The 15,894-nt window shown below is 44.3% G+C and overlaps 1 protein-coding gene across 1 annotated transcript in view; it reads left to right on the forward strand.

Annotated features, from left to right (window-relative positions):
• Positions 1-11,486, forward strand: part of LOC147020183 (uncharacterized) — a 52,222-nt gene extending 40,736 nt beyond the window's left edge. The window contains exon 5 of the mRNA XM_085895295.1: positions 9,295-11,486. Coding sequence (XP_085751421.1) covers positions 9,295-9,584 — 290 coding nt within the window. The 3' untranslated portion in view covers positions 9,585-11,486. The remainder of the gene's footprint in view (positions 1-9,294) is intronic.
• Positions 11,487-15,894: the final 4,408 nt, after the last annotated feature.

Genomic DNA, 15,894 nt, shown 5'->3' on the forward strand with positions numbered 1-15,894 from the left:
AAAAGCAGAATTTTAAAATGTCCAGCACTCTAAGAGTGAAACCTGTTCAGTGACATTGTATTTGAACGCATAAACAAGAGCAGAAACAAACAAAGTAACATTTATTTTAATGCAAACTTATGGTCGTGTTACTTCTCGCAGCGTTTCCATCTTGGAAAATCCATCTTGCATCAGCTGGTAAAGTCAACACAGTCAAATTTACCGCAACAATATTAGAGTAATGCAGTACGTATTAAAAAGGACAAAAAGAAAGAAAATTCCGAGATATAACTGATATTACAAGAATTTACTTTTTACATGTTTGCACCAATTCAGTTTACATGTTCTTGTCTGCAAGGTCGAATGTAACCTGATATGAAACTTTGCCCGAAATCGAAATTCGACAAACATCCTTCACCTTACGTAACTAAATAACTCATTAGAAAGAATGTATCGAAAACTTTTCTGTATTAAACAGCAAAACGACAAGCAAACTCAAGAGTTAATCGAACACCTTACCCCATGCAGTCTTGAGAAACAAGGACAATAGTGGGGTCTGCAAGCGGCAAAGTGATTGGTCATGATGTGACGACGTAAAATTGTGTAATATTTTGTCCGAGTACTGCTAAACGGGAGGGTTTTGAAAGTGTCAATAAGATGATTTGTGTTGTACAGTGTTCGAGTATATAATTCAAAAGAAATAAAATAATGACTTTAAAAGTTGTAAATAAAATAAAATAATCGGAAATTTACTGTGATTGATGCAGAGTCTTTTACACCACCTTTATATTGTGGCACGTTACATTAGTTAATTGTGCCTGTTGTTTGCGTCCTTTATGACATCCTTAAAACAGTAAGTTTCCTATTTGGAATGATTTTCAATTTTGTTCGACTGCCAGACAGGCTGACAGCGAGAAAACAAATGATCTTACTCTTGTCTGCGCATGTGCGGTCGGGACAAATTTAGAGCCGAAGTACTGTAAAACAACAGGTTCGTTTTCCGATTCATGTTCAAAATATAACACTAGTATTCAATTGAAATCAAGTCGTTACTCGATCATAAACTAACATTTGTCAACAGACAGACAGACCGACAAGCCGGTAGGCGAACATGGGTAGTCGATCAAGTCAGGTCAGGTTCGATCTGTGACCTGCTACAGGTACCATGTAAACCTGTACTAACCTGTTCCATGGTCGGGTTGTCGGCGACTAAACCGTCTCCCCCACCAGGTTTTCTGGTGAGGAGGGTGTTTGGATATGGACACCCAGCAGGATTAAAAACAAAACCTGTCAAAGGGCGGAGGAGCTCCTTGTGAGCCAACGGCCATCCATATCTAGTGCCCAACTGTGTCTGCGGACGTCCTCCTGCAGTTGGGTTACTTCTTATTAGGAGGTTGGTGGCAGGATTTGCACTCCAGCCACCGTAAAACGCTTCATTCCGCAAAACGCAAAAACGCAAAAAAATCTGAAAACCCACTCCGTGGGAGTACCTCCTGTGCAGCTTCCCTTCGCAGGGCAGCTCACCGGATGATGGGATTGGGGCAAAGCCTTCGGGACCCCAATCTTTGATAGGAGGAAACCACGGGGTAACATCCTGGGTCAGATTGCGGGAGAGTGTGTCGGAGTGGTGCTGAGTGTCGTCCACCAGACGGCGGTCTCCTTGGGTTAACCTGAGGCGGTCCCTTCGGGTGGGTGCCTGGAATGTCCTATCCCTAAGAGAGGATGATCACCTGTCTCTGTTATCATCTGAGCTCAAGCGTTTGGACATCGGGATTGCAGCTCTCTCTGAGGTTCGGAGACCGGATTGCGGCGAGATAATGGTGGGTGGTTACACCTACTATTGGTCTGGTCCGCTCTGATGGTTACCATACCCAAGGAGTTGCTGTAGCTGTGTCTAATAAGCTGACCCCAATGATAATTGAGGTAACACCGGTCAACGAGCGTATTATGAGATTAAGGATTCGTCACTCCTTAGGTGTCATTTCCCTGGTCTCTATTTATGCTCCGACTGAGGCGAGTGATCTTACCGTGAAGGATGCATTCTACGCCACACTCGAGTCTGTGGTTGATCAGTGCCCCAGACGAGATACACTTCTAGTCTTGGGGATTTCAATGCATCGACTGGAACTGATAGGGATGGTTATGAGGTGTGTGTTGGTCCCCATGGGTCAGGAACTATGAACCAGAATAGCACTAAGTTCCTTGACTTTGCAAGAAGTCATGGACTTAGGGTGGGTGGTTCATGGTTTCCAGCGCCCGCAAGCTCATCGCTGGACTTGGTATTCCAACGCTGGCGGTGTGGCAAAGGAGATTGACCATGTCCTCATTGACGGTCGTTGGAGGATGATCCAGAACTGCAGGGTCTACCGGAGTGCTCAGTTCCTCAATACTGACCACAGGCTTGTTGTAGCAACTCTAAAGCTGCACCTTAAATCCTGGAGAATGGTACCATCCCAGCCTAGGCTGGATGTTGCCAAGCTCAGGGATGAGAGAGTAGCTGAGGAGTTTGCGAACAGGCTGAGTGGACACTTGGGGGTCTGGGTGCTTTAGCGGGTCCTGTAGAGTTGTGGAGCACCTTCAAGACCACCGTCCTTGATGTTGCCGGTGGATGCCTTGGAGTTCACCGCAGGGCAAAGAAGAATTTTGTCTCTCAAGGGACACTGGATACCATTGACCAGAGTCGCAGGGCCAGGCTGAATGGCAGAGCTGAGCTGTTCAGGGAGCTGAGTCGTAAAACTGTACGTGCACTGAGGGTGGACAAGGAGGCCTATGTGCGAGGAATCTGTGAGGGGGTAGAGCATCACCTGTGGACAGGTGATTCTCGTCCCGCTTACAGGGGAGGTCGCGCATTACGTTCATCCAAGCCCATCCCTCGGAGCACTGCAGTTCGAGCAGAGAGTGGTAGGCTCTTGACAGAGGAGTCTGAAGTGAAGGCCCGCTGGGCCGGTTACTTTGAGCGGTTGTACCAGGCTGATCCCCCAGCTCTCGAGTTGGACGTCAAGGGTGTTACAATTCCTGTTGCTGACCCTCGAATCAACTGTGGTCCACCATCGCTTGTGGAAACACGGGCTGCGGTGAACCAGTTGAAACGGGGCAAAGCTGCAGGGATCTGTGGCATCCATGCTGAACTTCTCAAGGCTGGTGGAAATGCTGCACTCGCGTCGTTGCATGCAGTTTTGTGCTCTGCCTGGAACACAGGCATCATCCCAACTGACTGGAAGATGATCGCCAAGACTGCAACAACTACCGAGGGGTGACGCTGCTCTCAGTGCCGGGCAAGGTCTTTGCTCGGATAATTCTTGATAGGGTTCGCCACCATCTGCTTGAGCACCAGCGTCCAGAGCAGTCAGGCTTTACACCAAAGAGGTCAACGATTGACCGTATCCTTGCTCTTCGTGTCCTCACTGAACGCAGACGAGAGTTTCGGCAGGGGCTGCTTGCAGCCTATGTTGATCTCTGTAAAGCGTTCGATTCAGTGAATCGGGATGTCCTCTGGAGGATTCTTGGTCTTCGTGGGGTGCCACCGAAACTGATCGATCTGATGTCTGAACTCTACTCTGGTACTGAGAGTGCTGTGAAGTGTGGTGGTACCACCTCTGACTTATTTCCAGTTGTTACTGGAGTTCGTCAGAGGATGTGTACTTGCCCCCACACTTTTCAGCACTTGTATGGACTGGATTTTTGGGAGGATGTCGGAGAGATCAAGTTGCGGTGCATCGTTTGGCAATGTCAAGATCTCGGACCTTGATTTTGCAGATGATGCAGTCATCTTTGCGGAGACTTTAGACATCCTCTTGGGGGGCCCTCGAGGTGCTGAATGAGGAGTCGAGCCCTTGGGATTACGGATTTCTTGGGTCAAAACAAAGATCCAGGCTTTCGGTGACATCTTGGATGCTGCTGTCCTGTCTGTGTCTGTTTGTGGTGAGGATGTTGAGGTCGTGGATAGATTCACTTACCTTGGCAGTGATATTCATGTCTCCGCAGGTTGTGAGCCGGAGGTCAATAGACGTCTGGGTCGGGCCTGGGGAGTCATGGATTCACTGGATCATGGGGTGTGGCACTGCCGGTACCTGTGCGGGAGGACGAAAGTCCGAGTCTTCAGGTCCTTGGTACTTCCAGTCTTGCTCTATGGGTGCGAGACTTGGACTTTGACCAAGGATCTGAGACGGAGACTTAATTCCTTTGGTACCAGGTCTCTTCGGAGAATCCTTGGCTATCGCTGGTGGGATTTTGTGTCCAACGAGCGGTTGCTGAGAGAGACTCGGATGAGATTTGTTACCTGCATAGTCCGTGAGCGTCAGCTGCGGCTGTATGGACATGTGGCTCGTTTTCCTGACGCTGATCCTGCTCACCAGATTCTCTCAGCGAGGGAGTCTCATGAGTGGAGGAGGCCAGTGGGCCGACCACGTGCCTCATGGTTGCAGCAGGTTGACCATCATCTCAAGGAGATGGGGATGGGCCTGGCATCTGCCTGGGGGATGGCCAGACGGAGGCCCCTGGAGTACCGGCGGAAAGTGGACGCAGCGACGCGCTGTTCTGGCACATGCTCCCATACCTGACCTGACCTGATCAAGTCAAATTTAGTTGTTTTCAGCCGTTACTAGCCAACAAAAGCGTCCATAGCAACGGTTCTTTCTCACACATAACTAGGACATACCATGAACCTACCATAGCAGTTTCATGTATATCTGACTCATAGTCTCTGAGATATAACGAACTTCGTTTTTTTATTGTTTTCAACCAAGGTTCATTCAAAGTCTATCTTCGACAGTTTTCATAGGATCCGGCTGGAAAATTTTGACAATATGGCTGAATGTACTGCCCACAGTAGCTCGTGGCCCGATTTTTGATTTTCGAAAAAATAATTTTTTTATGATTCTTCAAAAATTTCAAAGTCCCGTTGCTAGGCAACTGTGGTGTCCATAGCAACGGTTCTCATTTACACACAATTTGGTCATGGTATGAACCTACCAACCAAGTTTCATTGAAATCGCCATTGTATTAACGGAGCACTGGACCGAACAGACAGACAGACAAACAAGCCGGTAGGCGGACATGGGTAGTCGACGACCCAATATAACCTGACGCGATGGGCCAGTTCGATGGGGAATGACCTGAGGATTAAGCACAAGAAAATTCATGATTCTAGCTTCAAGGGTTAATGATGCAGATTGTTTTTTCGTTAAAATACCCCCACATTTAGAGGTTTTTCGGTCGTTGCTAGGCAACGGAGGGGTCCATAGCAACGGTTCTTTCGCACACATAACTAGGACATACCATGAACCTACCATACCAGTTTCATGTATATCTGACTCATAGTCTCTGAGATATAACGAACTTCGTTTTTTTTTATTGTTCTCGACCAGGGTTCATTCAAAGTCTATCTTCTCCGACAGTTTTCATAGGATCCGGCTGGAAATTTTGACAATATGGCTGAACGTACTGCCCACAGTCGCTCGTGGCCCGATTTTTGATTTTCGAAAAAATAAAATTTTTATGATTTTTCAAAAATTTCAAAGTCCCGTTGCTAGGCAACGGTGGTGTCCATAGCAACGGTTCTCATTTACACACAACTTGGTCATGGTATGAACCTACCAACCAAGTTTCATCGAAATCGCCATTGTATTAACTGAAATCGCCATTTTAAATGCTGATAATAAGGGTAGAACAAATCTCAAAAAAAAAAATTTTGAAATTTGTTTTTTCGACTAGATCGACTACCCAACAAACATATCGACGGAAATACTGATAATAACGGTAGAAAAAAAATCTCAAAAAAAATTTTTTTGAGTTTTTTTTCGACTCGATCGACTACCCAACAACACAAAATTTTTTAGATTTTTTTTTCGACTAGATCGACTACCCAACAGACACAAACATATCGACGGAAATACTGATAATAAGGGTAGACTAGATCGACTACCCAACAAACTTAACCAACCACTAAACCCCGCTTTTCGCTTTGCCCAGGGTAATAATGGGTATTAATTAAATAACTGCTGGCAGGATGGCCTAGAGGTATCCACGACTTGCATCGAAGCTGTCTAGCCTCGGTTTGAAAATTGCCCAGCTATAAACTGTTATCCTGGTGTTTCACAGGTTGGGTGATTCACCAACCGCAGACTTTTTATCAGTCAATCCTCGACAGACATTTTTTACATCATTGTATAGAGAAAACAAATGCACCACTAAACAAATTTAGGGGTCATCCAATAAATTCCCTTGGAGGGAGCCCCGTCGTTTGCTGGCATTTGCTGCTTTATGGAGCATTTTACTTAAAAAGGATACAAAATGATTTTTCAAAAATATAATTATCACATTGAGTAATTTCCCATTGTTGAAGTTCCACTTTATATAACTTTGAAAGGAAGGCTTTCGTGCTGGTATAAAAAAAACAATTGGATCTCTTGAAGAATTGCAGAACTGGAGGTGGGGCTGTGTCTTTAACTGTGCCAGCTGAGTAGCACCATTTTGAAAACTTAATCTCTCCTGAACCACACGTGCATTTCACTTTTCTGGACTTCACTCTGGGTACAACAGTCTTCTGAAACCCAAATGCAATTTGTTATAGTCCATTCTCCATTGAACACATTGCCTCTGCCATCCTTCGGACATGGGCACTACCATTGCTACCACATATACCTCCTTGCTGCCAGTGATAATCCAATTTTTCTTCTCCATTCCTGTGCAATTCCCCAGACTGGTACTGTTTCATTTCCAAGCACACTGTGCCCATGATGAACTAGATAAGGAAGAGAATGGGCCCAGGATAAGGGTTCATGATCACCATTCCAGTTTTGATAGTTATGCCATGTGGTACAACTTTCCAGCTCAACTCCTGAGGGCAACAACTCTCTCTTATCATGGACAATGGACCCCAGTTATTGTATGACCATGCATTCTGGCCCTTTGGGTTAGTCTGCATGTGTTTGGTTGATCATATGCTTCAGCGTTCAGGCTGAAGTACATGTGTGTAATGTCATAAACATTTGTCAAAAAATTAGAGGCCCAGACCAGGAATCAAACCCACGTCCTCTGACAAACCATACTAGTGCTATGCTATCTGAGCTATCTGGGTGACCCACTGACTAAGCAACGCAATTCTTCCACATATACAGGTGCCACTCTCTTTCCCACACTGCTTCCAGGGCACTCACTGCCAAGCATAGGAGCAGCAAGGGCCAGCTCTCGAGAGGATCTTCCCCCGGTGGGGGGGGCACATCCATGTCCGCTATTAAACACCACAGGGGGCGTAGTAATATACTTAGAGATGAACAGGATAGAACATCATAAATATATGTGGAAAAATTACGGGCCCAGACCAAGAATCGAACATATATTTATGTTGTTCTATCCTGTTCATTTCTAATTATGTGTGTAATAGTTGAACAATCTTTGTTGGATTGTGCACTTTGGCAGTGGGGCCAGGGTATACATCCCGACCTTTGTTATACTGTTTTATGTTTTACCTTTTTTACTTAGGCACTCTCATAATGTCTCTGCACTTGCCCCACTGTTCTCCCCACTGTTCTCCCCCAATGAACTTAAGTTGATAAACTGATCGATTTAATTAGTATTGTTGATTTGCACTTTGGCCATCACAAAACACTTAATTCCACAAAAACACAGGGTCGTCTCCTCGGGTTAACCTGAGGCAGTCACTTCGGGTGAGTGCCTGGAATGTCTTATCCCGAAAGAGAGAGGGATGGGCCAGATCTCTGCCTGGGGGATGGCCAAACAGAGGCCCCTGGAGTACCGATAGAAAGTGGACACAGCGACGTGCTGTGGCACATACTCCCATTGTATATATGTATGTATGTGTGTATGTATGTATCTATGTTAACATAGTGCTGGTCTTCTTTTGTTTGCAGCACAAGATTTTGGGGTAGTATCATTGGTGAAGCAATGCCACTAATGCAATGCCCACTTGTTGGTTAGGGCAGAAATTTAGAATTTGGCCAGGGTGCCTGTGATAGCTTGCCCACTCTTCATGTAAGGCACCATGGGATCTTTAACATCCACCAACTAATGCTGGCACCCGGTTTAACGTCCATCTGAGGGACGATACGCATACTGATGAATCACCCTGCCTGTGAAACACCAGGATGACAGTTTATAGCTGGGTCGGGATTCAGACCTGGGCTAGACAGCTTTGAGGTGAGTATGCGTACCTCTAGAGTCTAGACCATCCTGTCAGCCCATATTGCCAGTATAATGGGCCAAATAGCCTTCTGCCTCAAAGTTCCAAATATAAGCAATCTGGTCCAAACTTTGAGCTACCCTGAAAAATATGTCTTGCAAACCAAATCTTTATACTTGGACATTGAAGTGGGCTTTGGTAAGACCACAACATGCATACCACCATATACCCATGTATAATATAATTCATAAAGTTCTTATGTGCTTTCCATTCTGAACTCTTATAAGCAGCTGCACATCAAAATGCAGTGGAAGTATCAAGCAGAATGCAATTTCTTTTTCTGTTTTCTTTCTTTTATTTTTCAATTACTATTAAACAGGCCTCCGAGGCATAATGCTTAGAGCGTGTGCTCTGAGTCTGCGAGGTCGGTGGTTTGTAACCCTGGTCGTCATTCTAAAGACTTTAGAAATGGTACTTGTTGCTTCCTTGCTTGATGCTCAGCATTTAAAAAAAGGATAAAGTATGGACAACCAACCATAGGTTGATAATCCGAGCACAGGGCTTTCTCGGCCTCACGGCCTCCTTTTGCGTCGACGTTCCCATTGTAATTAGGAAATTATATTCTTGTACTTGTCAGCTTCTGTCAGTACCAAACGCAGGTCCGAAATGCTTTCTACCTCAACCTTCACCATTCTGTAGAGTACGGTGTAGTTTTTATTGTTGCACACATGTAGTTCTTATCTTTGTTACTTGAAAGAAAAAGGAAGTCAATAGTACCCCCACATTCATTGGACTAACAATTTGTTGGCACTAAGATTGTATGGCATGTTTGCAGTTGCAGTAAACGCTCCAGGTGTACATGTATGAATGATTCTTTCAGGTATGTCATTCCTTTAGGCAATCCAATAATTAATTTTGAATGAGCTCCCCTCCATGCAACACCCCATTTTCCATTACTCATTTCATGGATTCACCCCTGATCTGGTTCAAAAATCTCAACTGCAAGCACACTTCACACCGACATAATTATTCATATTGGATACTAATTGCATCTGATTATGGGTTGCCTCCTGAAGAAATATTAGTGCCCAAATTGTGCATAAAATATTTGAAGCACTACGTGACCTATCAATATCAACAGACCTCTCAAGGATGATCCTCCTTTCTGCCAACAGGTTGTGCATCATTGCTACTGGCTTGCTTATGGTGCCATTGCTTTGGCTATCTTCTCAACGTACTACCGCCATGCTGCCTCATTCAGATGGAGGTCGCCTGCAAGTCACTGGGGCTGGCTTGTCTCAGATGCCCTTTTTTTGAGCTACAAACAGCAGTCAGCGAGCCAACCACCCCAGAGGACATTCATTGCCGTTGTAACGTTGACTGCTCAAGATGCAATGGCTGTGTGGATTCCACTGAGCTTGTTGATCTGTGTGTGGAATGCTCAAGCTTTTGGCACCATGGTTAAACATCTCGATTGCTTGTGTGGTCAGTTGCTGTATTAGAGAAAGACAACAACTCTTTGCTGGGACACAGACTGCTGCTGCAGTGATGTCATCCCATTGTTGCACAGGCCAATACCAAATATTAACTTACTCCAGAATCAAAATCGAGACGCAATATTGCTACTCTGCAGACCAAGTTGATTGAGACAAAAAAATTAAAGCCACAGTATTTGTTTCCACATTAACAAAAAATAAAAATAAATTGAATGACTTACTAATTGTTGTACAATGAAGCAGATGCAACAGCTCTCCTGTTGTGTCTGAACCATCCATATTTTAAGTTGTTTGGTCTCAAGTCTGAGTCCAGCCAAATCTACGAGTTCAAACCCAGAACTCCAAAAGTTTTGGGTTTGGTTACAAAAGTAATAAATACACCCTACTCGCATGACCACTTCAATTATTTTGTGGTTGCAAGAAAGAGGTTTCACCCCCAAAGGGGCTTAATTCGGTAATTCATTTTTTTACGATTGTTCTATTCTCCCCTTAACCGTTGCTCAAAGCTTATGAAACAACTCATAATGCCATTTAAGCTTCATGTGCATTATTGTTAAGAACACGTTACTATGTATGTAAAAAAAAAAACAACACTTATAGGTGTAACAGACATAGCTTATTTGGAAGACCAGGCACGAAAATTAAATAACAGAGAATAACATCTTTAAAATATTTACAATGGCGAGTTGGAGAGAATGAAGGTAAATAAAGATCTCCAAACTGAGAAGTCTCTATCACATCAGAAGGGAGTCAAAAATGGACATTTTTACAATCAAATTGTTAGTCGATTGTTTTAGCTTTAGCTTGCAGGGGGAAATCTTTAATGTACTTGGATTGACAAGCAGGCGAATAAACAGCTAGACGATAGAACTCAAGACATCGAGTACTTGGACAACAATGTAATGTTTTCTATCAGTCGATGTGTTCTGGTCACCATTTATTTTCAATATCCTCCAAGTGTTCTTCACTCATCGAATTCATCATAATTTATGGTTTTTTTTACTGATCCGCAAGCATCATCAAGAGTAGCCATAGGTGTCCTCACTGGAAGCCCACAGCCGCAATAAATCTGCGGCCACTCTGATTAGATTCCCCCAGAGATTGAGTCGAAAAAAGGGATAAAAAGTTTTTCAGGGTTCGGAAGGGATGAGTGTAGGGAGGACTGCTCATTCGTCGCCTGCCAGCTGATGGAGCCGTAGTCTGAAGACTGGGGAAGTTGGAGGAGGTTTGCAGTGTATAGGTCTTCCTCATCAGGCATTTTTCTTACAATTATTCTACCTCCACTGGTATTCCCACGACAAGCACGTCTCCTTCACCAACTGATCCACCGTTCAGACATTAAAAGAACAAGGTTTAGGGTAAGAGGAGGAGGAGGGAGTAAAGAGAAGAGAAGGAGTAGTGAGGTTTTTGGTAGGAGGGTGACTAAAAACACTATAATTTTGTGAAGGTCATTAATAGGTGGCTCTTAATATTCCTGATCAACTCTCGTACATGACATATTTTGATTTAAAAATTGGACCATTTATCATTTCCTTATCTCCCCTTGCTTCCACAGTCAGGGAAAGATTTCATTCCTCACAAAGCCACGAAGGTCACCCCCACGCCACGTCCTAACACCAGCCAGTGGGGACAAGGAGGGCACGGTCCTCAATGGCTCTGCAACGGCACACGTCTCAAGCCACTGTGGGTTTCATAGTCGTTCATTTCCTGTTTGCCTTTAATCTCCAAAAATATTGCCTCGCACGAGAGTGTGAGATATTCATTCGGTGATGAGCTGTCTGGGGTTTTGCTGGAACTTTCTGTTATACATCAGCCTTTAATGTTTTAGAGCGGCGGCTCAGCATGGTGGCATAAAATAAAGCACATCCTTAAATTAAATGGGCCAATTACAAAGTTCTTGGCCCAATGATTACAGCGCTTGCTGCAGTACCTAGTGTATGTCATAATGGCTGTGTATCATTTTCAAACTAATGAACCACAATCTTTTCCATTCTCGTACTAGCTCTGGTGCTTTATTGTCAGTCAATCGGGAAACCTCAAATCTTTCGCAGAGAAAGGCTAATGGAGCCAGATTTGTGCTCTCGCGGTTTCTTCTCGCTCGTTCATCTTGTTGCGGTTTCCACACCACAGGGTTCGATCTTGGGGTGGGCGATGAAACGCAATTTGCATTTCCAACGTGTGTGTGTGTGTGTGTGTGTGTGTGTGTGTGTGTGTGTGTGTGTGTGTGTGTGTGTGTGTGTGTGTCTGTGTGTGTGTCTGTGTGTGTGTGTGTCTGTGTGTGTGTGTGTGTGTGTGTGTGTGTGTGTGTTGTTATAAAATTGTGCTTTTAAAAAGGCACTGTGTTTGAATCTCGTTTGGTGTAAAATTATTTGTTCCAAGTAGGTTGACTCGATATTGAAGTCATCAAATGCAACCGAGCTGAGTCAAATGGAAAGACTTCCGAGGAATTTAGGCATATTTTCCACAAACTCTTGTTTGCTGTCGAAGTTAACACATTTTTGCAATCATTTTACAGTCACCTTCATTAATGTTTGTTAAAAAGTACTTGTCGCCCATGCTCTGAGGACCTTTGACCTCGGCAAGCATGAAATAATGGCCAGTAGTGGAAGCGCAGTGCCAGCAATTATGAGAATGAGTCCATTCACTTTCCAAGGCATCGATGTTGGCAAGGTAGTGACGTGAGATGAGAGTACATTTGGTGGCTTTCTATTATCTTCCCAGCGGTAGTCGGGCAAGAATACTCCCAATAATAAAATTTGTCAAACCCAATGTCAGAGGAAAATGTTGAGCAAGATGCCCACATAGTGTGTGCATATTGTTACACGGAAGGTGGGATCCATAGTTAGAATGTAGTAAGCTCATAGTTTGGACCGTGTGATTCTTGTAGTGTAGATTTGCTCTTGGAAACAGGGAAAATGTAACAGTCAGTCTTCTTGTAAAATGTGCGCTGAGGTGAGGGTGAGTGTGAACCTAAAGGTATACATAATAAGGTTGTAAAATGTCTCGCCTTCTGTAAGGCGAGGCCAGGTGAGGAATTGGATGTTTCACTGAACATGGAAGTGCTACGTGCTTTCCAACGAACGACCACGATCTGTCTGGCCGGTGTATGCAAGCGGCAGTGAGATATGCTGTTGGGCCCAGAAGACGCGACGGATTTTATTTTTTATTGGGGCCACCCTTTGGGTGGGACAGCCCAGAGGATGGACCACCCTCAAGGACCGGGCAGCCAATTATGGGACTCGCCACTTATGGAGGCGGCCTCAGAGTTTAGGTGGAGAGTGAACGTGCTTTACACTAAGAGTTGGAACTGGACCTGCAGGCAGAAAACATCTGTCACATTACCTCTGCTTGGCTGCCATCTTCCTCTCCTGGTCTGCCACTGCATCTTCCTTTCCTGCTCTTCCACAGCATCTTCTCCCTTCTTCCACCGCATCACTCCTGCCATACTGCACGTCCTGTGCAACACTTTGCCTGTGCACCAGTGACCTGCATCTACCAATCACTTTGTGCCTTCCAAGACCTCTCTTGCCCCATTGTTGTTCATCATGTGAATGGGTATTGTTGGCGCCTTGTTGTGGTATATTTATTTATTCATTGTACATCATCTCGCGTGCCCCCTCATCCATATCTGTGTCCGTTGACCGCTTGGTCCGTACCATTTATGACAGATTCTCGTCGACCCTCCTCGTACTTTTTTTAGGATGTACACCATGATAATTATGAGATCTTTCTGTCTGTTGCTTCTTGTGTGCGTTCCGCCACCCAGTTCGGTTTTTATTGAATGTTCCTTGGAGAACGGTACCCGAAAGTTAGAATATAACTGAATGCAGAACATAGCACCATTTTGGAAATCCACAGAGGCATTCATAAGACCTCTGGTGCAGAAGCAAACATGTTAGTGAGCTACAGAAGTAACTAAATATATACAGTGCCTTCAGAAAGTATTCACACCCTTCGACTTTTGTCACATTTTGTTGTGTTACAGCCTGAATTTATAATGGTTTAAATGGAGATTTTTTTTTGTCACTGATCTACACAAAATACACCATGAGGACAAAGTGAAAACATGTTTTTTAGTTTTTTATAAATTTATTCAAAATGAAATACAGAAATATTTAATTTACAGAAATAAACATTCAACCCCCTCAGTTAATACTTTGTGGAAGCACCTTTGGCAGCGATTACAGCTTCGAGTATTCTTTGGTATGTTTGCATCAGCTTGGCACATCTGGATTTGGGGAGTTTCTCCCAATCTTCCTAGTAGATATGCTCAAGATCTGTCAAGTTGGATGGGGAGCGTCAGTGAACTGCAATCTTCAAGTCTTTCCACAAATTCTCAATGGGATTCAACTCTAGGCTTTGGCTGGGCCACTCAAGGACTTTCAGGTTTTTGGTCTGAAAACATTCCAGTGTTGCTTTGGCTGGATGCTGACGGTCATTGTCCTGTTGGAATGTAAACAGTCGCCACAGTCTGAGGTCTTTTGCACTCTGAAGCAGGTTTTCCTCAAGGCTTTTCCTGTATTTGGCTCCATTCATTGTTCCCTCTATCCTTACAAGTCTCCCAGTCCCTGCCACTGAATTGCACACCATATAATGATACTGCCACCACCATGCTTCACAGTAGAGATGGTGTTAGATGGGTGATGAGCTGTGCTCAGTTTCCACCAGATGTGGTGCTTTGCATCCAGGATCAGCTGATTGGCTATTCCCTCCATTCACAGGTGAGAGATGTGGGTGGGTCTTTATTTATATATTGATTGCTTTTGACATTTGCACGTGGTATATGCTTGAGAGCCTCATTGGTATGCATTGCTGTCAACGCTATTGCTGATGATTCACCAATAAGTGATGAAACTGGTCCAGTAGCTGAGGGGAGTGTATTGCATTGGGATTATCGTGTGTGTACTATGTGTGAACGTCTTTATAGTTGTTGAGGAACTCTGGGAAGGATTCGAAACAGCCTGGGGAAGAAAACAGCTGCTGTATAAACAGAAAACAGCAATTGCCTTTCGTAAGTCTTCTTGGGTTGCTTTATGCAGCTACTTTGGCTGGAGGAGCATGGGAGGCATCAATCATATATATATATATATATATATATATATATATATATATATATATATATATATATATATATATATATATATATATATATACATATGTATAAAGCTCCTGACTGACTGACTCTGACTGATATTAAAGATCCCGGTACCTTCCGGGTGACGAAGAAAGCTAAAATTTTGCGTGTCGATGGACAAAAAAGCTGGTACACCGAAATAAAAATCACAGAATCGTCAAACTACATCCACAAATGAAAATATACATATATGAAAAAACAATGAATAAAAATGCAGTGAAGTGACCCGAGACAATCGGAAAAGCATGATAATTTTGTGTGCCGACAGACATCGAAACTGACAAACCAGGAAAAATCACAGCACCGTCGGAAAGCATCCAGAAATAAAAATATAAATAAATGAAAAAATATGCAGTTGAGCGATCTGAGACAATGGGGAAGCACAGTTTGTATGCCTACACAATGTGTAAGCACACCCCGCTATTACATATACTAATGCATGCCCGTAGGTGCGTGGCCACACAGAGTTAATTAAAATCCAAATTAAAATCAAGTTTATCTCCCTGTCCTTGCTTGCCATGACATTCGCTGCCATGGAACTGGCACGGCTCGGACGTCATCGTCGGCCAGCCACACACCGGCCGACACAGCCACGCCTATGCAGCAACGTGTCATGTCATTACTTGGTAAATAAATGGCCATAACTTGGAAGCACTTCTCCAATTAATATCAAACCTTGAAAAGGCACATCCTCAGGTCCCCAGCAATATCGCTGGAAAGTTTCAATGAGATCGGAACAGTGGTTGTCGAGAAACAGCGGTCACAGACACACACACACACACACACACACACACACACACACACACACACACACACACACACACACACACACACACACACACACACACACATTGCTGGAATTATGGATAGATGTATATATGTTGTTCGTCTTTCGGCTGCTCCCGTTAGGGGTCGCCACAGCGGATTATCCGTTATGATCCGCATAATGATTTGGCATAGTTTTACGCCAGATGCTCTTCCTGACGCAACCCTGGTCGCCTCTTATGACACAGGGATAAGGATTGGGTTTCGCCATGATTCCGGGCTGCCCTACACCCTCTCATAGCATGGCCCAGCACAGAGCTCCCGTCATCAAGCAATCCTCCAACCCAAGCCTCCGAGTAGCCGGATTACATGCGCACGCC

Source organism: Eptatretus burgeri, chromosome 9 (assembly GCF_056783735.1).
Source record: "Eptatretus burgeri isolate ZD-2024b chromosome 9, Ebu_testis_v1, whole genome shotgun sequence".
Taxonomy (NCBI): Eukaryota; Metazoa; Chordata; class Myxini; order Myxiniformes; family Myxinidae; genus Eptatretus; species Eptatretus burgeri.